The 26,911-nt window shown below is 44.0% G+C and overlaps 1 protein-coding gene and 2 pseudogenes across 2 annotated transcripts; all 3 read right to left on the bottom strand.

Moving 5' to 3' along the window:
- Positions 1–1,593: 1,593 nt before the first annotated feature.
- On the bottom strand, positions 1,594–6,754 carry LOC136497167 (eukaryotic translation initiation factor-like; annotated as a pseudogene).
- A 1,669-nt stretch (positions 6,755–8,423) lies between these two features.
- LOC136496828 (large ribosomal subunit protein uL23-like) lies at positions 8,424–10,506 on the bottom strand (annotated as a pseudogene).
- A 1,081-nt stretch (positions 10,507–11,587) lies between these two features.
- LOC136498637 (probable protein phosphatase 2C 42) lies at positions 11,588–16,908 on the bottom strand. Of its 2 annotated transcripts, XM_066494523.1 has the most exons (11): positions 16,836–16,908; positions 14,719–14,848; positions 14,517–14,586; positions 14,294–14,399; positions 13,979–14,099; positions 13,768–13,890; positions 13,508–13,649; positions 13,315–13,391; positions 13,149–13,201; positions 12,462–12,516; positions 11,588–12,122 (listed from the first exon to the last, which is right to left on the bottom strand). In XM_066494523.1, exons 2-11 carry the CDS (start codon positions 14,827–14,829, stop codon positions 11,733–11,735), a joined length of 1,248 nt encoding a protein of 415 aa, XP_066350620.1. In that variant the 5' UTR covers positions 14,830–14,848; positions 16,836–16,908; the 3' UTR covers positions 11,588–11,732. The 2 variants fall into 2 exon arrangements, with proteins under 2 accessions (XP_066350620.1, XP_066350621.1); XM_066494524.1 differs by lacking the exon at positions 16,836–16,908 and having other exon boundaries at positions 14,719–14,925.
- Between the last annotated feature and the right edge of the window lie 10,003 nt (positions 16,909–26,911).

Genomic DNA, 26,911 nt, shown 5'->3' with positions numbered 1-26,911 from the left:
GTCAAATGAACTGACCGGACCCTGAGCCAGCGTCCGGTCACATCGGAGCCAGCGTCCGATCAGTATTTGACCCTGCATTCACTTCCAACTCTCGATCATATGTGAATGAAGTTTACTCCATTGGATCTAAGGGCTATTTTGGAGCTACCTAGTGCTAGTTTTAACAAGTGTGCACCACACCTAACTCACTAGACTCACCTAGGTCAAGCTATCCGTCCATACCCCTTTAATAGTACGGCCAAAGGAAAAAACAAAGTCCTAAACTACTCTAAGTGTCTCTCCAACTTCAATCGACACTTAAAACTAGTCCATCCTTAACCTTGTCGTCCATCCTTTGAAAACCGAAACGATTTCCATCGTAGGGGCATGACCACCTCGATTGCCCAATCGATCTCCATTACCATGACATAACTTAATTGCCTCTGCAAAATACACGTTAGTCATAGTAATCTTGTATTGTCATTAATCACCGAAACCCAACTAGGAGCCTAGATGCTTTCAGAAACTATGCTGAAAGTAACTGGGTTCAATTTTCTTTTTATTTTTGAGGTGCCTTCGTATTTCTTCATTCCTTAAATTGTTTTCTTCTTTTGTTTACTTTCAGGGCCTTGATATCTGACTAGCCTGCGAAAGTACAGAAGCATGTTTATTCTTCCACAGTTTATTTCCTTACAGTTAAAATCGGAGTGTAGAGTATGGGCCAGGGTGAACTGATGGGAGATCAATTGCCAATGCTATGTCGCAAGTAGTAACGTAAATAAAGTGTAGTATTTCACTTCTCTAGTTGTCTCCCTCTGGAGCGGCGTCTGATAGGAACTTTTCACTTCTGGCCGTTGTCTCTTGTCTCCTTCTGGACCAAGCGGTGCTGTGCTAAGCACATATGTTGTCTCGCGTGATGACCACATTAATACTCTTACAGGGCATTTTTGGTGCTAATCACATATATGTTTGTTTCCCTCTGGAGCAACTGCAATGAGAATCTGAATTGGCGGTCTTGGTGCCTGTCCACCATCATTCATTTGGTCGGTGGCTGCTACCGGCTTCATCAGCCGGTCGATCCAGTTCGATGCCGCTTTGATTACTACTTTGTTGGCGTTAGTAGTGTAGTAGCATCATTCTGGCCTAGTACATTCGGAGCGTCCAAGTGCTGTGTATGTGCCCGCCTGGCCGGCGACGGTAGGGAGAACCGAACCTGTGCCTTTCTTTGTGATGACCGTCACCAGTGTCGTTTCGAGTTTTGACATGACCCACACACGCACGAACGCTCCAGTGACATACAACACAACAAATGCGCACACAAAGCGATTCGCTCCTCAGCTTTACACTGTGATTTGTGTTGGAATTGGATCTAGCGCTTGACGTGGAGGCAACGACGCGGTGCAACTGGACGCACGCTATCAATGTGGTGCCGCTGCCGTGCTGCCTTGTGCCTTAACTAAACTAGCGTGACAAACAATGGAAAATAGCCATCACAAATCTTCAGTTAAACAGCATGGAAATCCAAAGCCCAAAGGAAGAACCACATGCATCACCACAACAACATCACGGCAGCAACAGGGTAAACCAGGACCTAGGAAGATCGAGTCATGACTCCTAAATAACACAATATATTGTAACCGATAAAACATTCCAAAACCATAGTACAATGTTGCAAAATGTGTAGTCACAGAAAAAGAACTAACAACATTTTTGGTGGACACAAAAACAACACGTTTAGCCTTGTTCATCTGGGGCTCCAGCAAATGAAGATGATCGCCCAAGAGCAAAATCCATGGCTTCTTTCTTTCCTTCCTGGTCGAAACAATAATAATCAACACTCATCTGATCTCGCAAAATTATACAGCTCAAAACTGGCTGTTCCTCACATCTTTGGTACTGAGTTCCTTGGACACCTAAACAATAGAGAACACACGACGCTAGCTTTCGCAAGATACAGCATCTGAAAAAGTTGATAGGCCAAAGCTGCTAGGATGATTATTTCAAAAGGCTATTGCAAGGGTCTATTACAGCAGCCTGTGAGCCTAAGATAGCCTGACCTGATGGGTTTGCTTCCAAAGTTTTCATTACAGCATTAAAAACTGCCTTGCGGTAGAATGTATTCTCCATTTTCTTTAGAATCTCCTCCACAGCTTCAAATCTCAAGGCACCCAACAAAGTCAGGCGAGCAATAATCTCACCAAATTGTGTTGGAGCTTTAGGAAGGTCAATGCCAATGTCATCCAGCAGAGCACTGTATAACAAGCAACCGGCTTCCAGGTCTTGAGTCTTGAAAATTTTCTTCGTGTACAGATGCTCGAGTAGCCTAACGAGAGGATCAACAAAATTGGTGCCTTTATCTAGAGTAAGATTGACAGCTTCTTTAACAATTTCTGGGTAGTAACCAGGACTCTGCAACTCCTCGATACATTGCTGTGCTTCATCTAAAATACGTATGCCGAAATACTCCTCAAGAAGAGCTATTGTTTTCTTCTGAAGCTCAGCAGAGTTCCCCTTGGGAGCACTGGCTGGTTTCTCAGGAGCAGGGGCAACAGCTGGTGCTGCACTTAATGGTTTTGGTGATGGTGTGGTTTGAGCTGGTGCTGGCCCAGGAGTAAAGCCGAGAGGACGAGATGGTGGAACACCAGTTCCCAAAAGTGCACTCTTGCCGATTAGTGCTGCGCCACTGCCTTGAGGAAGAAGCCTCGTGTTAATAGATGATGCCTTTTGAACTGTTGATGGCTTATTAAGCAACGGCCCCTGGTTGCGAATCGAGTCACCTCATGGCATTGATCTAGAACAGGGAACTTCCCAGTTATCATTGTCCAACCCAGGCATTCCAGGCATCTTTCTTGAACCAGGCATTCCAGGCATCATGCCTCCAGTTCCTGGGCGATTCATTGGATACCCACCTCCAGGTGAAAGAGGCCCTCCTGGTGAGCTACGGCCATTCCTAATGACAGATGCTGCTCCAGGTCGTAATCCAAGATTCTTTTCTGCCTCAGAGTGAATTTCACTGATTGTCTTGGCCTTAATCTGAAAGTCACAAACAGCATAGATATCAGAACAATTTTACAAGGAACTGAAAGTGTGGCTATGTTCTGTGACCTATGTATGATATACGATACCAAGAATGTTCTAAGTGATGCATCAATATCACAGATTCATTGTATGCATCCAAAATCTAGAGTCAAGCATTAACTTCAGTAAAATTCATGCTGGCATATCAAAGTAACAGAATGATTCTAAGCATGCCATTCAGTCACATAGTACATGTGAGATCAAGGCATTAATGCCATTACAAATCCGAGGAATGTAAGGTAGTTAAATCATATATATACAGTAGAGTGATTTAATTACCTCCTCACGTCGAGGCACCCAGTTATTTGATCGGAGATCAATCACATCACGAACCATAAACCTCAATCGTGGTGAGAGCTGGGGATTCATTGTTAGCTCCTTCATCTGGATGAAGTAGGTATCATTAATCCACCGAGACTTTGGGTTCTCATCAAGCTGTTTACCAATCGTATTGAAGAAATGACAGATAGCTTCGACATCTTCCTCTTCAGGGCATGGTTTCTTATCGGGCCCAGACCCCAATAGCTCCTGCATACAAAGAATGGATCAGAAGAGTTCTCACTGGATAATAGAGGTACTTTTGTTAGTTCCTGGTATGTACCATAACAATGTGATGAACTATCTTCTCAGGAACCCTTTTTTGCTTGAGTAGCTCACCAATTAGCCGAATATTTCCAAGTGTTCTAAGTTTGACCAACCGTTCTTTGTCCCTTCTCTCCATCTCTTGGTCAGGACCAGTTAATTTAGCAATCTCAGCTCTTAAGCTGCTAGCACCTTCAAAGGCTTCCTGACAATTGTTCAATAGCACACGCTTGAATGTGGTCTCTTTGCCACCTGGCTCTTCAGGAGGGAATGTAGGGAGCTTTTCATTGAGATCAGAACAAAGTTGAGCATACATCGGACAGAAGGTGGGCTCAAAAACTGCCTTCTCAAATATGAGAGATATAACATCCTGATCAAAAGCAATAGGGAAGATGTCAGAAAACAAAAGGCTGTAAACAGATGGTGGTAAATAAAACAAACCTTCAAAATATCAGCAGTAGTAATTCCAGCTTCCATCAGTTGACCCTTGAGAAGATCGAATTTCTCTGGTGTAAGTTTGTTCAGTATACTGCATAATTAAAGAGCAATTAAACAAAAAATATGGAGAAACAAGGAACTGGGGAAGTTTTATTCTATAAATCTATAAATAAGACAAACAACACACTTAAATAACCAATTAAGAAGGCAAAATCATTATATTACCCTTTCACCGTTTTCAAGACTCTTTCTTTCTCTGAGAGATTGCCTCTTTGGGCTGACCAAGGCACTTCAGCCTTCTTAATCACATTAGAATGAGAGTAGACTATAATCACATTAGAAATACAGGCAGGCATCATATTCCAGAATTCATTTCCCTATGATCAAATTGGCTGGCCAGCTATAAGTACCTGTCATGTATCCTCATAAGAGAGGAATGTCTCCCAACCCTCATTTGCAGCATAGTCACGTCTGACAAGCTCTACTTCATCTGGCCTGATCTTGTGATGGATATCCTACATACAGATGCACAGCTAGTATAATAAAAGGACATCCATTATAGGCCAGTGAAAGTGGTTTTACTGTATTTCATATTTACCTGAATCCCTGCCTCACGGGTTCTGACATCTCGGCATTTTAAACCCAGATCTTCCATTCGAGCCAAAGCAAGCTCACGAAGGTTACCTTTCTCGACACCAGAAGTGACAAGAGGCATAGGAATATCTCTCTGGACCCGATACACTCGTGTCCATGGTGGTACCATAGACAGAATTCTTGCCACAATATCCACCAACAGCTCAGGTGGATAATTTCTATATCTGCAGCACAGCAAAAGTTACCGAGTTAACCCTGGATTTATAAGCCCTTGTCATAAGTACAGAAGTTCTTAACCACAAGAATACACACACAAGCAGCTCCAAGGCAATCTGACAAAGGATCATTACTAAGAGAATAAAATAGAATGCCCTAGCAAAGAGATTCACCATACAATGAAATGATTAACTAGTTACTTAAAACCCAAAGCGGGAAGCACTATGTATGTCTTAAGAAGGAGAGATATGATACGGATTCTGCCATTACTAATTGCAATATAGTAGGATAGACATTGTTCTGCATTTTGTCTTTGTATATATATTCATAGCTCAAACCTCTATGTAATAGTTTGGAAATTTGGATTTACCACCTGCTAATGCAGGACGAATTCCTATGATCATGCATTTGTATATATATTGATCCAATTCTGTTACAAACGAGTTTATGCAATTTTTCTTGATGCTAAAAACGAAGAAATTCTTGGTGCTTTCTGAAAATTAAAAGGTTAGCTGGCTTTCTTGCATTTGACACATACATTGTTACAGCATTTTCACTTTATGTCCTGTATTGGAGCTTTGTTTAACACAATTATTGCGATGTCAATGGCAAGAAGCAATTTAATGTATATGCAACCTTCCTGGGCATATGTCATTGCTAATACTTGCTTGTTGCTGCTGGTGCAATGTGGTGTGAGTGATATAGCCTAGATCAAGCTGCAATGCAGTTGGATATATTGATAGATATGTTTTGGGGGATTAATCATCTCTATACACAGCCACTCCGGATCTGATCAAAAGTACAAAAGAATTCTTAGTACCTGTAATTGATTTTTTTTCCTCAATCACAATGCAATTACTGCTCCATTTCAAGGGAACTTGCTTCCACTTGTGGGTTTTTAGGAAATGCAATGTGGTCAAGAAAATTTCTAATATGCACACTCACCTGGAGAGAATAAAGCACTCGCTTCTGTTGGGCTTTCCAGTCCTTGTGCATGGAATTCTCATGCACTTCACTAAGGATGCTTATCCATGATATGTTGAGACATGGACTCAAATTTACAATCCTTGGACTCAGTTTTTGCATGAATTGCTCCATTCTTGTATCTGTCCCAATCAACAAGATGGTACAACTTCAACCATGTCTGCTTTATAGGCAGTGAGGCACGAATTGTTCTTCCAGCTTTCTGTATACTGGTATAGTTCATGCCTACAATGTAGGCACAGAACTTTAGGACTTGGATGGTTTCGTCAAAAGATACAAAAATTGGAATGTTATTTTGTTCCCCTGGTTATGTAATGAACAATACAAGTAACTGTATGCTACCTCTTTTGATTTCAGTTATATCTCTCTCTCGGATTTATCTCATTCCATGGCAACAATCCGTAAACAAATTTGAATTACCGTAGTCTTATTTTTGTTCCTGCTGCAATGCATGGATATAAACCTAGTACTGGATATAATTGCTAGCTTATACATTGACGAACAATGCATGAACAATAGTGATAAATATTTTAAATTTTGGACACATAACAATACTCACCTTTTTTTTCGTCGTAATGTTCAATGAATTAGTGTTCGAACAGCTGCCATATATTACTGTCTCCGTACTAATCTTGAAAGGTTTGAGCTCTTGTGCCTTTAAATGCAGAAGACTAAAATAGACAATTTAATCAGATGGAAGCATATGGAAAACACCATTACCCCTTAAAACAGATGTTACAGAAAACTTAGTAGACATGGTAGTATAACTTAGCACACACGGAAGCAAAAGTACATGGAACAGCAAAGGCTAACTTATTGCATTCGAGAGATTTGGCGAGTTCAGATCATCTCATTCAAGGTCTGGGGTTTCCCTAAGCAAACTACTCTACTATGACATCTTTGACAGCACTGCATGCTTCACTCGCTTCGATTAGCTTCAACAAGTTATAATCGCATTCACGAAGAAATGGATCGCCCCCGTCGGCGAGTAGACCTAATTGATATGGCACATGCCACTCATCAAAGTGTGAGACGTCTTCACCTTTTGAAAGAAGTAATTTGGCCTCTCTTCTTTTCTGAAGGTGAATGGCTGCTTCCTCTGGATCTTCAGGAACGTAAGTGTTCCAGTCGTGCACATACTCTGCATAACATTTGAATATTTTGAACCGGCGAGCCATCTCGGCATGGTCGCGTTGCTTCTTGAAAACCTTGCACCAGCGCTCATATAAGGCCCATACAGCTTCATCCGACTTCATGTCCTTGTCTGTCGGAGTTTTAGCATGATCTATGACAGTTTTATGAGAATTAGTAGTGTCAAGAACGCACAGCGACTAGCATGCAATTTGGCTTCTCGCGCGAGCACAAATAATTTATGAGATGGATGGATTCGTAGCCCTCCCTATCTAACGAATACTGGACCCCTGCAACAGGAAGAGGGTGGGATCGGTTTACCTGGCAAGTGCGGGTAATCGGCGATGGAAGGGAAGGGGCCGGGAGGCCTCGTGGTCGTGGAGACATCGCCGCCGCGAGCAGGGCAGCTCTTGAGGGGACATAAGACCCCTGAGCCTAAGCTGGCGGCTGCGGCTACGCCGGCCGCACGCGCTGAGCGGGATGCCATCGCAGCGGCGCGAGACGCGAGCGACGCTTTACAGACAGCCCGCAGGAGAGTCGCCATTGTCGACATGGCGGCGAGAGATAAAGCGGGTGCTTTGGTTGCTGCAGATCTGAGGATAAGAAAAGGGATTAGCTCGGTTATTTGTATTGTATCCTCCGCAGTTTTATCAAAATCCGTCTACAATTAGGTAGGGATCTAGGAGTGGGTTGGTGTAAAACGGTAGAGCCGACAGCCGAGGCTGGCCTAGCCCAGCGTATTTGGGCCCAAAGCCCAATGACAATATTTCCCCCTTCTTTCAATTATAAACAGCATCGAAGTTGTCTCATCTCATCTGTAACTGGAAATACAATAAAAACTAAAACGGAATTCATATAAACGTCAATTATTTGCAAAATAACATCCCTATCCAGACCTGATATCCGCCTTCACGGCCCAGGACCAACAAGTCCGGGAGCGTCGCGTAGTTCCTGGTCCTGGCTGTGCTAGTGTGACGCGCGAGAAGCGGTGAGAACGTGACCGTGTGGCTAGCGTTGACACTGCCTGTTTCAATTTGCACACGAAACTATACCTACTGTTGTCTCCACAATGTTTCAGCCAACCATTAGTCCATAAGGTGGGTCCTATATGAGATAATTTTTTTTCTCTTTACAATCCTGTGCAAAACTAAGAAAGAGAGAGAGAGAAACGAGAATACCTATGGATTACCCTAGGAACTAGTCTCACAATGTTCCAGCTTAGCAAATATTTTAATCCTATGGACTAACTTATGGCAAACATTGTGGTCATCGCAGGTTCCAACAACATATGCCATTATGCTCAAAACAGCTTTTTTGGTCGGAGGCTCAGATTCAAGACTCAAGAGCAAGGTTTAGTTGCAAAGACCAACCCAATATGACAAACAATATAACTGGTGACAAAAACAGATGGAATCCAAGTATAATGAAGTGCAGAGCTCAAACTAGCTCAACCGGTCACTTGGATGATATCAAATTCATAAGTCTGCATCAAGACATGGTAATGGAGCCACTGAGCCATAGCTACAAAAACTCTGGTTTCACATGGAACTAGGACACAGATGCCTAATACAGTAATTTAGATGATGCCGATTTTGTTGGCCACATCAAGAGCATCATAGTCGGGCGTCAGCTTCACGTAAGCCTTCTTCTTACCATCCGGCCTGCACAAAAACAACAAGAATATCTCAAAATGTTGCACAGCATAAACGAATATGCAGGAAAATTAAAACTGGAGCGAGTGCTAACCTGATCAGGGTGTTGACCTTCTTTGCCTGAATGTCATACATCTTCTTGACAGCAGCCTTGATCTTCTTCTTGTCTGCCTTGAGGTCAACAATGAAGACCAGTGTGTTGTTATCTTCAATCTTCTTCATCGCTGATTCTGTTGTGAGGGGGGTACTTGAGGATTTGGTACTGATCAAGCTTGTTCCTTCCAGTAGTGCTGATTCTTGGGTACTTCGGGTCCCTAGCCTTCTTCAGGGTCTTGGGGCGGTGAAATGTAACGGACGTGCGGATCTTCTTGGTCTTCTTCTTGACAGATCCCGACTTCACAGCCTTGGCAACCTTCAAGGCCTGGGTCTTGGCATCACCCTTCTTGGCGGGAGCAGCTAATCAAACCACACAGTTAGATAAAATAGTCAGGTCATGCATACAGTACAGTAAGCCTATCAAATAGAAATAGAAAAGCTGCTAATTCTATACAGTACAGTCATGCATACAGGTTCATGAATTTCAGCATGGCGATTGTGCGCAAAAATAGAAAAGCTTTGTGCACAGTAATGATTCACATGTTCTGGACAAGGCATGAGTAAAATAAACAGGTAGTCGTTAAATCTGAGTGCTAAATGACCGAATACACACTAATACATACAATTCAGCAATGGCGACACACAAGCAAACAAAACAGGAAATGAATGACTCTGAGAACTCAGCTTATAGCAATTTCAAGGTTGACACAGGGCATTTCTTGATAAAATATATGGCACCTACAGAAATATGCAATGTTAGGTGTGTACCTTTAGGAGCCATTTCAGCCTCTTGAAACTCTCTCGTGACCTGGAAACAGAGAAAGGAAACAGAGAAAGAAAGACCATTATGTCAGATGGGTATAGAAGCAAAGGAGAAGACACAATCATGAAAAGTGTAGTGAACCATAGAAGGATTTTGTCATCTACATGAATTGCTACTGATTAGCAACAGTTCTCAGTTTAGAGTTAACCGAAAGCCCAGTTCTCAGTCTAGCATTAACTGAAAGTTAGCACCAAAAACAGAATCATAGAAACACCATTACTAAATCAACATCATGCCCAAATCAACCATGGCAAGAATATTAGAAACATAGACAGCATCACTACATATCATTACACCGATGGGATCAGCGTACTAAGCTCAAAGAGACTGCTCACATAACCCTCTCACGATTAATAACAGCAAAAGCTACCTAAACGAGCAGATACACTAATGATGCGTTTGGATGGACGGACCGACCCATGAGGAATGATCCGAACCTAGCTCCCAACCTAGCCCCTTTGTTTGGTTTACATCATGGACTCAACCGGTGCGTCACGAAGCCAATCTTCTTGGTATTATCCGCAAGCGCATTTCGAAGGACCGGTTGGTTCCGCAAAAAACGTCGGACGACGCCATTCTCCGGGGCATGGACCCATGACGAATCAACTGATTCCGAATGCAATCATACTTCAATCCAAACAGGCTGTAAATCTACAAGGCGAAGAGACCTTGACTCGCGAGCTACACCTCGCGAGACAACTCCCGCCGAAAGACCTCTCGATAACAAGTGCGTACAGAGCAGATCCGGGCTCTTCCACGAACCGACCGAGCCGGCTTCCCAACAAACAAGTGCATCCGATTCGGAAGGCTAAGAGCACGACGGCCGGACCGGTGAGAGATGGGGCGGGAGGAGGGCGGCGGCGGCGGCGGCGGTGGATGGCTTACCTTACCTCTCCTGGCGGCGGGCTGAGGCGGACGGGAAGCGATGACGGCTGGGAGGAAACCCTAGCCCCCGGGCAGAGGTTTTATAGAATGGACCCGAGTGACTCACTCCCATGGGATAGGTGGGCCTAGTGGGCTGAACGACGAATGCGCGCCGGATCGTGGTACCGTCTGCTGGATGGGCTGTATATGGACCGGCCCACTTAGATTTGAAACGGGCGAACGGTCGCATCGGTTCGGTTGCGCGCCCGCGGGCACTTTGAGGATAGCAAGGGCGCGGCACGTCGTCCTCTGCCTTCTGGGGTTCAACGAGCGAGGACGGCGGTAAACGCAGCCTCACCTACCTGGAGATTGGAGACAGACAGCTCAGGTGGCCGGAGATCAGACCCGGCGAAGCGCAGATTTAGCATTGTGTACGAAAACCCACTGACCCAGCACAGCTATGAAGATGAAGTCATGAAGAGCGACAGCCCCATCGCTAGGTGCAGCGTCGGGGCGCGCGGTTCAGCTCACGCAGAACCCTGGTACAGTTCCACTTCCACCGCGCGAGCGACGGGAGGAGCTTCCCAGAGGCCAGAGCTCGACAGGCAAGCTTAGGGCGCACTAAATTGCAATATGAGTGACTGCGGGTTCAGCTTGACCTTAGAATCTCAATCCCTCAAGGTGACTAGGCCGGCGAATGCAATGGGCACAATTGTACAAACAGGGGTTTTCAGCATCGGATCCTACTTCTATACTTGCTGGCTTGATCTAGTGATCCTACAAACTCCATGGTAGTACCAGATCACAGTAATCTAGAGTGCCTAAGGTGCACTCGCAGTTCCAATCAAGCTTTCAAGAACAAAACTTGAAACAAATATGCAATAATAAGCACATTGTAAGGCATTGTAATCTGATGTAGGTGGAACATTCAATCTTAAGGCAGAGCAAATACATACGCAAGCTTAAATCCAGGCATGAAAGATCAAAGACACACAAAATGCATATAGAAGTTCTGATCGCAATATCCATTCAAAAAACAGCACTAGGACATTAAGCATCCTCCAGACCGTAGAAAACATGAATATTGCTGTGATAACCTAAACATATGGCTCACAGGCAAAAACTCCATCGTCAGTGCCTAGAACGACAAGCTACTCTCATAGGAAATCATCCTACGCAAAACGAAATCAAGTTCATCTTGTCCTGATAAAACGAATCCAAACTCTGTGGGAGATAAGATGCACCACATGAAAGAACCAGGGTAAGCAAGTTCATCTTTTCCTGACAAAACGAACTCAAAGCTCTGAACTCTTGGAGCTCTCGGGGCTTTTGGGGGGTGCGCCTGGGAAGCTGGGGGTGGACGGTGCGGAAGTACTGGTGGCCGCCCGGATTGCTGGGGGTGGGGGCACTCGGGCAGCAGCAGTTCGGTCCGCAGCAGCTCGTTCCGCAGCAGCTTGTTCCGCAGCAGCTCGTTCCGAAGCAGCTTGGGCGGCAGCAGCTTGTTCCGCAGCAGCTCGTTCCGCAGCAGCTTGGTTGATCGGCCGTTGCAGTGCGTTGCGGCCCCTAACTTGGCAAGAGCCTGGCGTCTTGAACCGAACCAGTACGACAGTCATGTTGTCCCACCCTCTAGGTTGTGCCAGGCAGTGTCCAAGGAGGGCCTCGCAGATGAACGCCAGCCCTACGTCCTGGACAACAACATTTGTTAGGGGGCAATAGTGACAAAAGATGAACAAGATGTAAACCATGTATACTATCTGAGTGTAGACTGTAAATGCCGATCAGTCAGGTGGTAGCCAAAAAAAAAGGCAAGCAGTCAAGCACACAACTATCCATGCAGATAAAAATTCTTTAATAAATTTTGACTACTACACAGATGGGATAATATTTTGCATGTGTTGTATATTTCTCAATGAATAAGCGTATCGTGCATCCAAACCTTTTTAAAGGGTCTAATAGCAAAAATCTTCCCGTACAGTGCATCATTTTCAAACGAGCAGATATGCTCAAGGGGGAAGAATACTCACAGCATTTAAGTATATCCTTATAAAATCAACTGCTTGCTGGCTTGTTAAGCAATCCCTACAAAAAAGGACATGGAAGAGCTGTGTGAATTTTAGGGCAGACAACATAAAAATCATTTACATCAGCGAGTACTACTCAGGTTGTCCAGAATCCTTGTCACAACATCACCATTATGTTTCATTAAGTACTGATGTTATCCAGAGTTCCAGACCTTTGGTAAAATTCGTGTTCTTAAAAGTTCTTCCAAAATAAACCAAACAAATCTCATGATAATTTTCAGCAGATTAACTTGCACAATTATCTGAACACTAGACACTATAAACATAAGCAAACAGAGGATTGGCAGATATTATTGCACCATCCTGTAACTCTGACCCTTCTGGGCCCATCACATCAAACTCAGGAAAGAACTTATTATATCCAGAAATTCAAGAAACCATACAAAATAGCATTGGTGGTGCAGTGGCCCAGTCCAAAGCAAATAAAACTTAACTGAACCAAAACCTACAAACCCCACCCCTTGTGGACAATTTGAACACTAATATAAAGAACTTGGAAGAGACAAATGTGTGGAAGATAACTATCATTTTAACTTGATGTATTTTTCATGGAATCGAGGACATCTCGAAGCAAACAAAATAAAACAGGACGCAAAACAGTGCACCAGTGTCTTTTAGCTGAAAACTTACCAGATTCCATCACATGCTATGATAAGAAACTGGTCATCTTGAGTTATCTCTTCCTAACAAATAAGGAGCAATTTTCCATCAGACGGTACCCAGATGGATAAAATCACATTTTGGTTACAGAATATAGTAATACTTTTTTTGAAAAACATAATATAGTAATACTTACAGTGCGAACTTCAGGAAAGGCAGTAATTGCTTGTTGTTCGGGACCTAAATTATTGTTATCCTTGTACAGCAGGTCACCTGAAATGCAAGGAAGTAAAACACTTTTTTTTTTTTTTTTGCAAAGAAGTAAAACACTGATAACACAATCAATTGTAGAATCCCACAATGGACTAAAAAGTCAGGCAGAACTGTACCAAGTGATCTTGAAATCGCAATTCCATCATCAATACGATGCACATTTCCTCTCTCACTAAAAGTTACCTCATGTCCTGCAGTTTCTATTCTTTGTCTTTCGGCTGGAAGGTTTGGTTTAAAGTCATTGGATAGATCAATCGCCTTTGCGTATAATGGAAATAACAGAGTATTAGGCACCATTAGAATACATTTAGTGGTACAAAATATCAGGCTGATTTGGTATCAGACATATGCTTGACAAAAGAATGAGTCAACAGACCAGATTATTCCTTGAGAGTACACAGCGAGAATCACCAGCATTTCCCACAATGATTTGGTTGCCTCTAATGAGAACCACACACGCGGTACATCCATCATTTTCTGGCCCCGGATAGGCAGGCTTCTGGAAAATTATTGAGGATGAAGTGAAATGTTACAACTTACAAGCTTTCATATGCTAGATTTTATAAATAAAATAGTTGAGTAAGAACCTGACAGAAGGGTAGAAATAGACTTGTGCGCATAGCCTTTCTATATGCTTTCCAATTGTCATTACCACCATACCCAGATAATTCCCTCCCTGCGCTCCTGTCTTTCATCATCTCATCCATCCTGCAGCAGCAAAGTAGGAGCAATGATTACATATTTCTTATTTGCACGTGCAGCAAAAGTTCAACTATCAACTATGAACAAAGAATGTGGCAATATTGGTCCTTTGTCATCCACTATAGTAATGGAGGGAAATAACTTATGCCATCTAAAAATATATAATGCATGAATTCAGTGAGCTACAAAAGGTTGAAAACCTTAAGAACGTTCTCTCAATTGCAATTTGGAGATTATCACGAAATCTTTCATGTCTGCGAAGCTCAATGTGTAAGTGTCTCGCACAATACTTTGAAACAGCAGGTCCTGAAACAGAATTTCCAATAAATCAAATATCATGGTAAAACGAGTCAACAGTACTCATGAATCCATAGTAAGAATGTAATGGGCACAAGTAGCTAAACATCTGGGTGAAGATCAGACCTCCATGGCCATCATAAACACCAAAGAATGATGTGCCAGTTGCAGCATCAAGATTTAAGACAATTGCATGCTGCAGAGAAAGAAGGTTAACATGAGCCTTCAATTGTTTAGCAGCAACTTATAGCAACTAGCAAGTCAATCATGTGTATTTCATATAACTATGCACCCAATGATTCTACACAAAGGCTGGTAGGTTACTCACAGCATCCTCCATATTTTCACGGTGTCCTTGCATAGCTGACACGGCGTAATCAAGTCTTTCATTCTCACCCTCCTCAGTAGTCTTTAGTGTCACAGGTACAGCAAGTGCCATAGCGGAGCTTGATATCCTGCTGCATACTAGTGTGAGTACAATATCCTAAAAATTCATAACCAGGAAATTTTTTGGAAATGAACAAACTAACATCAGTTTTTTTTTCTCCAGCACACAGGAGAGCTGCTTATCTTTGTATTAAGATGGACTAACATCAGGTTTATGATCACAGAAGTGCCAGAAAGCATTGATGAAATACAAATAGAAAGATTCATTAGCACTGGCATTGTCCTATGCAAATTAGGATCTCATTTCAGAAAGAAAACATAGATAGGCATACACCATTGCTTGGAAAGCTCAATGCAGAACTCGCTTTATCTTGACCATTTCTATGGTCAAGGAACCAACAGAGACAATTTTGGATGGCATGCAGGATTTTACCGAGGTTTGGAAACAGGGCCCTTGGGTGCATTACAGGACAATTGTATAATATGGAAGAAGTAGCAGTTTTCAAGGATGCATTAACAAAGTTCTGAAAACCTAAGATCTATTTCAAAAACTAACCCTAAAGTGAACTAAGATTTTGTGATAACACACAGCTTCATTTCAAAATCAGAATAGCAATTTCAGCTTGTATGAATTTTGAGGACCATTACTTCAACATGCCAAATAACAAACTAATCGTATAGGCACTCTATCTAGATGAAGTGAAAACAAGCAACAGTCATGATTTAGTGATGCTTTAGCATTACAAACTTTTCTGACAGGAAGGAACTACATAGCGATATGCCACTACATAACATCCTTGACAAGAAATTAGACAAGAAAACACACTCAATTTTGCAAGCTTAACTTACATGGTTAGTAAAAAGCAAGGGGGAGAAAATAAAAGGGCATGCAGTTTGCAGCGCATGATGGCACGACAACAACGATTAGAAATTGTTCAGCAGAGGAAAATCGAAATGGAGATCCAACAAAGGGAACAATGAAGGAAACAGGAAAAGGGACAGGCAGAGACCAATCCCTGTCGCACGCCCAGTAGTGTCGAGAAGATCAACAGAAAACGGGGTAAGAAAAAAGGTGGTCCAAATCCACACGTTTCTAAAACCCTAAAACCACATTCAAAAACAGCGATCTCTCAAACATGCCGAGCATAGCAGATACCAAAACAACAACAAAAAAAGATAGACAGATCACGAGCAGATTTATCCTCGAGTTCTGACGCACATAAGCAGTAGCACGAACGACAAGAGGAGTTAAACGATACACGGTTGATGAAAGGACGGCAGAATTTTCGAGAGGAAAGGTGAATCGAGTTCACCATGGAGTCGCGGTGCTCATTAGCCGCCTCCCCTCCGAATAAACCAATACGAAAAGCAACATTAAAAACGAATACGGAACGCAACAACAACAAGCGCGAAGTCCGAACTGAGGGCACAACCGCGCAAAAAGTTTCGGAGATCCAGGGTCTCGCGAAGAAGGATGGAACTCCAAACGAGAGTGCTCACCAGCACCGCACAATTCTAAGCACACAAAAGCAAAGGGTAGCCGTCAAGAGATCGACGGTGAGACGAACCAGAAGAACCAGTATGCCCGATCGAGTTCGAAGGAGGGAGGCGATCGGAGATCACCATGGAACCATCGGTGCCCCGGCGGCCCCCTCAACCTCCTTCACCACCACAAAAACCACCACGACACAGTAAAACCCCAGCAACGGCAACAACACCACCACCAACAGCACCAAAACACGGAGGAACAAGCCACAACAAGACCAAATCCGCGGGTCAAAATCTCGCAGGGTTTCGCAAATCCAAAAGCACCAACACATCTCGAGCATGGAATCCGGTCGACGACAAGGAAAAACAGCAGCAACATTCAAATAAAACACGACCACGAACATGCACGGGAGCGAGACGAAATCGCAGCGCTGAGCGCAGAAGGAAACGAGATCTTACGGGCTTCAGAACGAAGTAGCAGGAGGACGGGGTTTTGGGGGATGAAGCAGAGTTGAACAGAAACAAAGCGTGGAGAAGAGAGAAAGGGGAGGGAGCAGAGATCGATCTCACCTTCCCGGGCGGTCCTCGCAGGAGAGAGAGAGAGCGAGGCAAAGGGAGAGAGACTGGGGGAGAGAGAGAGAGAGGAGAGAATGCGGCCGTCCCATGCAAGGGAGGCGGGCACTTGCACTTATACCCAGCCCCACCCCACTCCCACGCCTCCGGTCGGTTGCTTCGCTCGGGTTGGGTGCCCACGCGCCGATGGATCGGCTCCACCGGCTCGGCTTTGGCTTCGGCTTCGGCACGCGTCACGCCCAGACAAGTCCACGCCGCGAGCCCGGTGAACCGCCTTTGTCTTGACCTGCCGAATCAGGAAGGCGGTTAAATGGTTAATCCAGATTCCACCGTCATCCGTGAGTAAAGAAAATGCGGTTCGGCAATTAATCATGTTTGTTAATAATAAATACGTAATAGGATAAAGTGGATTAAGCCATTAAGGCGATGTGAATCTCAAATTTCGAACGAAACACGATGCCGTATCACACTGATGTCACGATGTCACGCTTCTTTCTTCAAGGGCATTTCTCTATCCTGTTTGTTACAGCGGCCTGGCCCGCCTACTTTTTGACCGCGACAGCTGTATGCCTTCCCTTCTCCTCCCCTTCCACGTCTATCCGCTTTTAATTTATTTTCCGATAAAATCTTATAGAACCATGGGGCAAAAATATCTCGAGACAGACCAGCAAGGTTTCAAGTTTAAAATGCACGTTTCAGATCTAAATAAATTGAAAGCATCAAATTATGTGGACAAACTTTAGTTATTCTAACAATTGAGAACGGTGCTTATATGTAATATAAATATATAGGCTTAATTGTAGAAAAATCAGAGTTACATAAATATACATATAGGCTTAGTTGTAGCGAAATCAGAGTGTGACTTAGTGATTGGCAGAGACAACAATTGTAAGCGGAAGTGAGCATGAGGAAAGGTTCGAGACGCTCAACGATGACTGGGGATCCAAATAGAACAGCTAGCATGATAAGCGTGAGAAATACGAATTCGAATAACCTCGAAGTGATCGAGGATTGGTGTAAGAATAGCACCTGGTGTGGTCCCACGATTCAGCACGTGGTGCGCCGATGCGAGCAAGAACGAGACGCAGCCAGAGCTGCGGAGGCACACACGGGCGCCAAAGCTGACGGCTTGGCATTGGCACTCGTCGCGTCGAGCGGCTAGTGCGCGCACGGGGGCGCCCGCCCACCGCTCGCGGCGGCGCCAGCACGACGGCTGCACACGAGTCGAGCGAGCAATGTTGCACCTTCACGGGTCGTCGCAGCGCCGGCGGCCAGGTAGCGGCAGCTTCTGCGGGGTCAAGGCCCCCCCGGCAACACTCGCTAGACGGAGGACCCGCCGCGGCCCGTGGCTGACCAACCCTCGCGACATGGCGGGCCACAGACAGCAGCCGCGGCGTGGACACCGGAGCCCAGCCAGCCCGCGTCGCGGCGCAGCAGAGCCCTCGTGGTGCGCCGGCCGGCACTCCGCGAAATGCTCCCCCGGGCGGCACCGCATCATCGGTCCCGGAACGGCGGGAGGACTAGCCCTAGCCTCAAGGCGCTGCGCCGTTGCCGCATCGCGAAAGGAGAACGAGAGGGGATGCGACAAGGGGAGGCGGCGCGGGGGCAGAGAAGAGGGCGGAGGCGGCGAGGTGGGGGTGACCGGGTGGGAGTGGGTGCTCCCCTGCAGTGGCCTCGGGCTGCGTGAGGCCTCTTGTGCTTTCAGTTCAGAGTCTCCAACGGTGGGGCTCCCCGAGCGTATCAGCCTCGGCATCTGCAGTTCCCCACATGTCGGCCGCACTCCGCAGACCAGTAGTAACCTTGAAACGGGATCAGCAGCAGACTGCAATCGGCAGTTTTACAGGACACGCGTACCCCGCAAGGAGCGTCTCTGCGCCGAGAGAGCGAACAAAGGCGCTGGTACGGCTTATTTGGAAGCGCTTTTAAGAGTAAAAGTCACGGTTAAATAAGTTGGTGTGATGTTGATGTAGCTTCTGCTTTTTAAGTATAAATGGGAGCTGTGCGAATAAACGTGGTCAGAATAAGCTGCTAAAAACGTAGCATTTGGCTATTGATTTCAGTTTATTTTGGCCATAAGCAGCTTATAAGCTATACCAAATAGGCAAACTCCCAGCAGACACTGCACACGAAGGCAAAGAGACATCTGGACTCTGGAGGACCTTCCTTCAGGTTATAAGACGGTCTCCAACGGGAGATCTATTGCAGAATCCAAACTCAAAATAGGTCTCTAACATAATACCTATAGCCTCCAGCAGATTGTATATATGGAAGACCTATTTTGGGTGTCAGGAGATGCATAACTCAAATCTGATAATCCTTTCTCCTGAAGACCCATTTGTAGAAAGGGTTATCTTTTGGGAGAAGACCAAAAATAGGTATTGAACTATTTGCCTATAACGCTACCCAAAGGATAAATGGGTCTTGTATTTTGGGTTAGGGTTGTCAGAGACGGTCTAATAGCTGCTTGTTCAATCTGGAAAAATAATGAAAATTTACACATGTTATTATGGGTCATATTATTGTAGCATGACCTTGAAGAAACATCAGGAACACAGATATGCCATACAGGAAACTTTCAGCCAACCTGAGTATATTCACTAGCAGCTCAATCCGACCCAAGCCAGAGTGACAGATTGTACTCCAGGCAGAAGGAAGCACCAGACCCAAGCCATAGGGCGCGTTTGCTGGTCTGGATGGTCCAGACCAGCCGGCTGACTCCCCTCACAAAACACTGTTCATCAACCAGCCACTACAGTGTTTATCTCTCACAAAACTAGTCAGTTTCAGCTAAGTTTTATACCAGCCAAGTTGCAATGATTTCCCTCCATCAAGTTTCTTCACAGAATGTAACTTTGTAAACCCTATTCTGCATTTTTGCCCCCTTTTTCTTAATAGAACTCGTTACTGGTAATTGTACAAGTAGATGTTTTCCAAATATTCCCGTAAAATGGTGGACCCTGAATTCACTCTACAAGATTTGAAGGCCAACAGTAACTAGGTTCACTCTGAAGATTCAGACGTTTCACCAGGGAGAACCTGGCTATGCCCTGAAGCTTCTTGCCCTATTACAATCCTTGTCCAATAAGTAAAGCACTCCATTTACAACTCAAATATCAGCTTCTGGACCATCTTCATGTGTTCAGCCTGCACATCGCCATTTGCACCTGGGATAACAAACCTCAGGTCGCCGTATGTGATCGAGCCCATGAACACAGGCCACACCCAGCTCGTGAGCCCCAGGTTCGGGAACCGGTAGATGTGAGCTCCATCTATCAATGCTGAAAACTCCGATTCAATCCCAGGTAGTCCAACGCTGAGCGGCAATAGTCATTATCCATCAAACTTAGTGCCTCCTGGATGACTGCAACCCCATTTGCTAGACCACTGGTCACCTTGCTTGCCTTGACAATTGATGTGGCGGCGAAGATGACATTGCTGAAGTAACCATCCAGAAGTGGAAGGTGCAGCCGTTGTCGCCTATCAGTGCCACAGTATATCCTGATGAAGCCTTACACAGAAACACATCGCCGGGCATGCTCGGCTAGCATGGCATATGTGCTGTCGTGCTTAAATGTGGTGCACCTTCACATGTGAGAAGCTGTGAGCGCAGGCAACCAAGGTCTGAATGAATTAGCTTGAAAATGTCTGTGATGATAGCAGATGGCATTAGCTTGGAATTGGAAGTGAGGGCTTGGGCCATGGTGAACATGGCTGGGACAGGCGGGTAGTCAACATGTTGAAAGATGGAGAGGAGGTGAGAGTGATCCATGAAGGGTACCTGGAAATTTGGAGTTCCATAGCAGAGCTCTGACAATGAGTTGATGAAGTGCAAACCAGACATGCCATCCACAAAATTGTGTTACATGCCAGGGAGATGCCTCAACCACCAGGAGCAAAAATTGAGGAGAATTAGCTTCATTAAATGTTTCATACTTTCCATCTGCAGCTTCCAAATAATTGATGATCAAGATAGCCATCATTCCAAACATATGAAACAGGAAATGATTGAAACAGAATGTTGCCTTGACTAATAGGAAGCACGTTTAACCTGGAAATCTGAAATTAGCGATGGAACAAGAAACTGATAATGATTTCTGAAAAAAACATCCACGAGATATAAATGTGTTTGAAGTTTTGAACTCTTAAGTATTAAGATGTAAGATTAAGCAATATTTTCGAATTAATTCTAGCAATAAGCACATGGCCATTTTTTTGTGAAGTCCTAAGATACTTTTACCATGCAAAGAATTTTCAATCTCAGCTTCGACATAGTACTTCATGAAGTAAACAAGGCAAACAGGTGATCAAATATCTAGAGCAGTCCAATAACAATTGAAGTCATATTTTATGCATGCACACCACCAGTGGCGGAGCTAGCGCTCAAAGCAAGCAGGGGCCAAACGGGCCTCAAGAACGTACTGCTACAGGCAAGCATGGCACCATAGCTAGCAAGCTTGCATGCATCAGGCATCTAGTCAGTAGTAACAGACAAAACAACTATGCATGCAGCTATGCCAGTAGACAGTGGGGAAATATACATGCACTTGCACATGACAACTATGGAACTTGATGCACGGCAAGGGGGGGCCATGGCCCTCTATGGCCCTAAGGTAGCTCTGCCACTGCACACCACACCCTGTTCCTATCCCACTTAATTTTAAACCAAACACATCTAGATCCTAGAGGTCAGGTCAAAACAACAGATTAATTATTTTATGTCAAAACAATTGTTGAAAGGAAAATGAGACGATCAGTACTTAGAATAAGTTTGTCCAGCATGATTATCTAGTGAGATCACCGATAAGAAAGTTACAATGTATGATTATTATTATAAGATTAGAGTCAACAAAGAGAGGGCTTGGAAGGAAAAGGATGCAAAATAAATAAAAGATCATTGTAGAAAAAAACTTTACAGAAAATTATCACATGGGCATGCTCCAGGCTATCATTTCCATACCAACAAACATGAAGTGTGCATACCAAGCAAGAGTGTTCAGCATGTGGCTGATAGCTTACTAGTGAATATAGAAATTGCAAGAGCGCAAAATTAGGACCTTAATAACTGGACATTCTTTTGTTCAAATATAACCCCAGAAGGTGTCGTGTGAAAAAAATTCCAAGAGCAAGGTAAACTGTCAGCATGTGCAACAGTTATAAGGATACTCAGTTGTCCAGATAACGGTTAAGCTCTTAAATAACTCTAATGCTCCTATTTATATAAAAGGAAGTCAACAGCTTTTCCATCATACTTTCTTCTGTACATTAGTGTTTACCTTTTTAAGAACAAGACTCTGGATGTAAAAGTGGCTATTCAATCTACCTAATATTCTATAAATGAAATATCGGGCGATGAAGGGACACCAGAATGTGAGTGCAAACTGGTTTCATTTAGGAATTGAAATTGGAACCTCAATGTCAACAATGCAGCTATCAAAACAAAGTAACGGTAGAATAGCTCGTGGTTCCACAGGGTAAAAGGTCCAATTTTATTCTAACATAGGCAGAACAAATCTGTGAGCTGCATGTCAAAATCAAAATCGGTAAATTCCATGCATGTCCAGATCATCGAAAAGATGCAGACATAGTCAACCTCAATTGGAAGACAACTGTGCCTGTGGCTTGTGTAATCTAACTGTTATTTTTGGCCTAAAAGGATACAACAGTTAAAGGCTTAAAATGCTATATATTGGTCATCTGGAGAGGATAGCACATGCCTTTTCGATTATTAGCATGAATTCAATTTCAATAACTAATAGGGTAAGCCACAAGAGCAAACAGTAAAGCAGCTGAGGTGGCATGTTTTTAGATTATTATATTCCTTCCTGTTTGCAAATACTTGGACGTTTTGGACAAGGTTTGAGTCTTTTAAAATTTGATTACAAATAACTTAGCGTACATTTGTCTTGAAAATACTTTCACAAAAGCATAAATTTGTTAGGATGTCCATTTATATTCTAGTGGAAAATAATGGCCAAAGCTTGTTTTCAGGACCACTGTCCAAAATGTGGAGGGAGTAAATGTTAAAAGCTCAAGAGGTCTGCAACCCCAACATTTAAGAACTGCATACCCACACCATACATGGATAATTGAATCGTATATTGCAGTGAATGCTCTTTTTCTACAGAAAAAAAAAAATCTCATGTTTGGCAGGACTGTAACTCTTATGGCAACCTGCTTGGCTACTGCTGTTCATGATACATCTAAACCAAATGCACGCTGGCATTAAATTCACATAGTATAGCCCTATAAAAAGAAAGCACACCATAAGGTAACATAGACACATATGGATTTTAAATGTATGAAATACAACCACTAGACGACAAATCAGTTTTTAACAACAGCCTTCAATCCGATCAAAGTGAAGCAAGAGTTTATTTCGATGGATTAATGAATATGGACGCTGCTGAATCTTGAGCAATTTTGACCAAAGCTTCATGGGAAGTGTACCGATCCAATAAAAGACAGAATACAGCAAAAAGTAATTCTTAAAAGAAACAGAGATTGCCTGGGTATAACTACAGGCGTGGCACAGATTATAAAAGCTAACCAACCAAGAACAGGAGGTACTCCACCACGAAGCTAAGGCCTAAGAGCTATACATTCTCAATTTCTCAAGACGATCACATTCACAATGAAACAAGGGACCTGCCATTCAACTAACTACCAGGGGCAGACCCAGTAAAGGGACATGGGTGTACAGTGTTGGAGGTTAGTAGGCATCAATAGCCAAATAGCTTTAAGTCAGAGTTTGGGAGGTCGGTTTCGCACAGGAGGCAGGGAAGAGAAAGGGTAGGAATACCTGGTTGGTGCTCGTCGCCGGCGAAGGCTTCGACACCTGGCGAAGGGCGGCGGCGCAGAGAGGCAGAGAGAGAGAGAGCCGCACGGGGTGGAGGTGAACACGGATGCGGCGCCGGCTGTAGCCCAGCAGGCAACAGCCCAGCGGCGCGGGGTTGTGGCGGAGCGCACCCGCACAGGCTTCTGCTCTCCTGGGCCTTTTTTTTCACCATTTCTTTTACAACTTCTTTTTTTCTCTATTATATTATATTTTTTATTCTTCTTGATTCCGTATTTATCCTCTGCATGGGACACTGCCAATCACTAATGACTAGTGGAGCATTAGTTTCAAATAAGTAAAATATAAAAATAATATTTATTAGTGCATTTCAAATAAGCAAATGTAACATTTTTTATATTCTTTTAAGGACGAATATCATTTTCCTATTGAAGTTTGAGACCCTTTTTATTTGAACATAGAACAGTTTTCATGAACCTAGAACGTTTTTCTTTCTTGTTTTTGCGAAAAAGAAACTTTATTAAGACTCAAGTAGCATCCTTACAAGAGAGTGTATGAACCCACTCTGGAAAACAAGCAAAAAAACACTCACACAACCTAGACCTAATGGCATACTGCGCCAACTCATGAGCTAACTTATTCTGGACTCTACTAATCTTAGGCCACTCCAGTCTCTCGAGCTGATCACCAACTTCATGCGTCTCCTCAATGAATTGCCAAATAGTAGATCGATCACGTGCTTTGCTTCGGAGCTTGGCGACCACTTAACTGCAATCCGACTCGAGAATCATCGGGGCATCCGGCCATCTAAGAGCCAAACGAACGCCCTCCAAGCACGCTCTGGCCTCTGCTTCCTCTGCATCCCTGCAATGAGATATGATACGCCACGAAGTTAGTTTTAGGGAGTCCCCCTGTCTCTAATCGCCACGCCCACTGTGGCATCTCCCGACGAATGGTTGAACGCAGCATCAACATTAATTTTAAGAGTCCTGTGTGGCGGTCGCTTCCATCTCAAAGTTCCTTGGGCATCTGAATTCTGAACTTCAATACGAGCAGCAGGTTCTAAGGTACGTTTACCCTTCAGGTCCACATGATCCTCATGTTGCCGGATTTCCAACAGTGACCGCATGTAGCGAATGAGGAAAGTGACCGAACTAGCAATGAACGGGGATGCACCTTCATGTACCACCTTGTTTCGAATGCTCCAAATGTGCCAAAGCAACATGAAAAAATTTGCCAGTACCTCCAACGAATTGTTCAGTACCAACATAAGCAACCAGTCCGGTCCAGTCCTGACAAGATCCTCTTCTGCCGGCAAATGCCAGTGATTCCTCATGGCCTGACGAAGAGCTACTGCATGCGGACAGACTAAAAGAGCATGAAAGACATCTTCTTCCTGTGGTCCACATAATTCACAAACATCCTGCTGGTCCAGGTGACGGTATTTCTTTGCCCCTTTCGCTTGGCTGATAAGCCATGGCTGAAAGTACCGTTGGCTGATTTATTGTGAGAGAAAAATATTGTTCGTTGGCTGAAAAAGTACGGCTTATAAGCCAAGCGAACATGGCGCTTATTAAATGGTGTACCTTTCTGTGCGTGTAACCCGTAGATCCGGTGTGAGTCTTCTCACCCTTTGCGAAGATTCACCGCTCTGTCTATGGCGCTGCAGCAGCTTGGACGGCAGTGTAGAGGCAGCTCTGGCTCGGTGAAGTCCGTAGTGGTACGGTGATGGCCCTGCAGGAGCGACGACAGTGGTGGCGGGCTCATCCCGTCGCTGGCAGCACTTCTTTAGGATCGGATTAGGATTTTCTGTGGTGGGATGGTGGCTCCGTTCAACCTCGTGACCCGAGCCCAGTTCCCCACTCCTCTATATATATGTGCTGTACGACAGGGGCCCACCAACCAGTTAGGGTTGGGCTCCCCCGATCAGGGAGCAGATGCAAGGGCCCAATAGGCCGTTGGGCCTATTGGTGGAGATCAACTAACATTCTCCCCCTTGATCTCATTTCATCTTTCACTTTCATATCATTTACTTTTGTTCATTCTATTACAGATTAGCGCATAGAGCATGTCTCATCGTCACGGTCCATTGTCGATAGACTTAACAGCTACAATACACTACTCTATTCTGAAATAGATACTTATCTTTGGGCCTTCTTTTGTCTAGGAATTTTAGACTTTTTCTTAAACCCATGCTAGCTACATGTTCTCTGAACACCATGTTCTCTGAACATGTTGGGTGGTAAGCCTTTTGTAAGCGGATCCGCGAGCATCTTTTCTATACATATATGCTCAAGACTTATGACTTAATCCTGGACTTTATCTTTCACAACATTACTCTATGTCAATGTGTTTGGCAGCACCACTTGACTTATGTTGTGAGCATACTATACTGCCAGATTATAATCGCAGTATAACTTTAAGTGGTCTATAGATGTCGTCAACCACCTCCAAACCGGGTATGAACTTCTTTAGTCAGTTCACCTGCCCATTGCCTCATAACACGCTACAAACTGTCATACATTGTGGACGATATAGTGATAGTTTGCTTTGAGCTTTTCCATGAAATAGCTCCCCTTTGCGAGATGATAGAAAATCCACGTCTGGATATATATTCACTCTCGCATAATCAGAATCTGAATATCCCACTATGTGGAGTCAATCAGATCTTCTATTCGTCATCATGAGGCCTTTCATTCCTTGCAAATAATGCAAGACTTTCTATATCAATTTTAGTATTCTGTTCCAGAATAGCTCTAGAATCTGCCAAGTAAAAACCCGGTAACAAATGCCAAGTCAGGGCGCGTACATACTTGAGCATGTTGCAAGCTTCCAACAGCTGAAGCATATGAAACCACTTTTATTTGATTGTGCTCATATTGGTTCCTGGGGCATTAAAAATCCCCATATCTATCGTCCTTGACTATAGGAGCAGGTGAGGGACTACATTTATGCATACTAAATTTCTTTAAGATTCTTTCTATGTATGCCTTTTGTGACAGTCCTAATACCCCTTTTCTTATATCTCGATGAATCTTGATCCCTACAACGAACGAGACTTCACCAAGATCTTTCATATCAAGTTTTGAGGATAAAACTTCTATCTCCTGTAGTAGACTGACATCACTACTAGCAAGTAAGATATCATCCACATACAGGATAAGAAAGATAAACTTCTCATTCTTAAACTTTGCATAGACACAATTGTCCTCTACATTCTCTTTAAAACCCAAAAATCTTTATTGTCTGATCAAACTTCAAGTACCACTGTCTTGAAGCT

The sequence above is a fragment of the Miscanthus floridulus genome, chromosome 12, assembly GCF_019320115.1.
Source record: "Miscanthus floridulus cultivar M001 chromosome 12, ASM1932011v1, whole genome shotgun sequence".
NCBI lineage: Eukaryota > Viridiplantae > Streptophyta > Magnoliopsida > Poales > Poaceae > Miscanthus > Miscanthus floridulus.
The sequence above is the reverse complement of the archived record's forward strand: the minus strand, read 5'-3'. Positions and strand labels throughout refer to the sequence as shown.

Excerpts from the sequence above, each read along its gene's own strand:
- LOC136498637 (XM_066494523.1), bottom strand. The coding sequence starts at position 14,829 with ATGGCACTTGCTGTACCTGTGACACTAAAGACTACTGAGGAGGGTGAG. Across the intron at positions 14,587-14,718 it reads GTGAAAATATGGAGGATGCT|CATGCAATTGTCTTAAATCT; the intron begins GTGAGTAACCTA and ends CTTTCTCTGCAG. Across the intron at positions 12,123-12,461 it reads TAAGGATATACTTAAATGCT|GACGTAGGGCTGGCGTTCAT; the intron begins GTGAGTATTCTT and ends GTTGTTGTCCAG.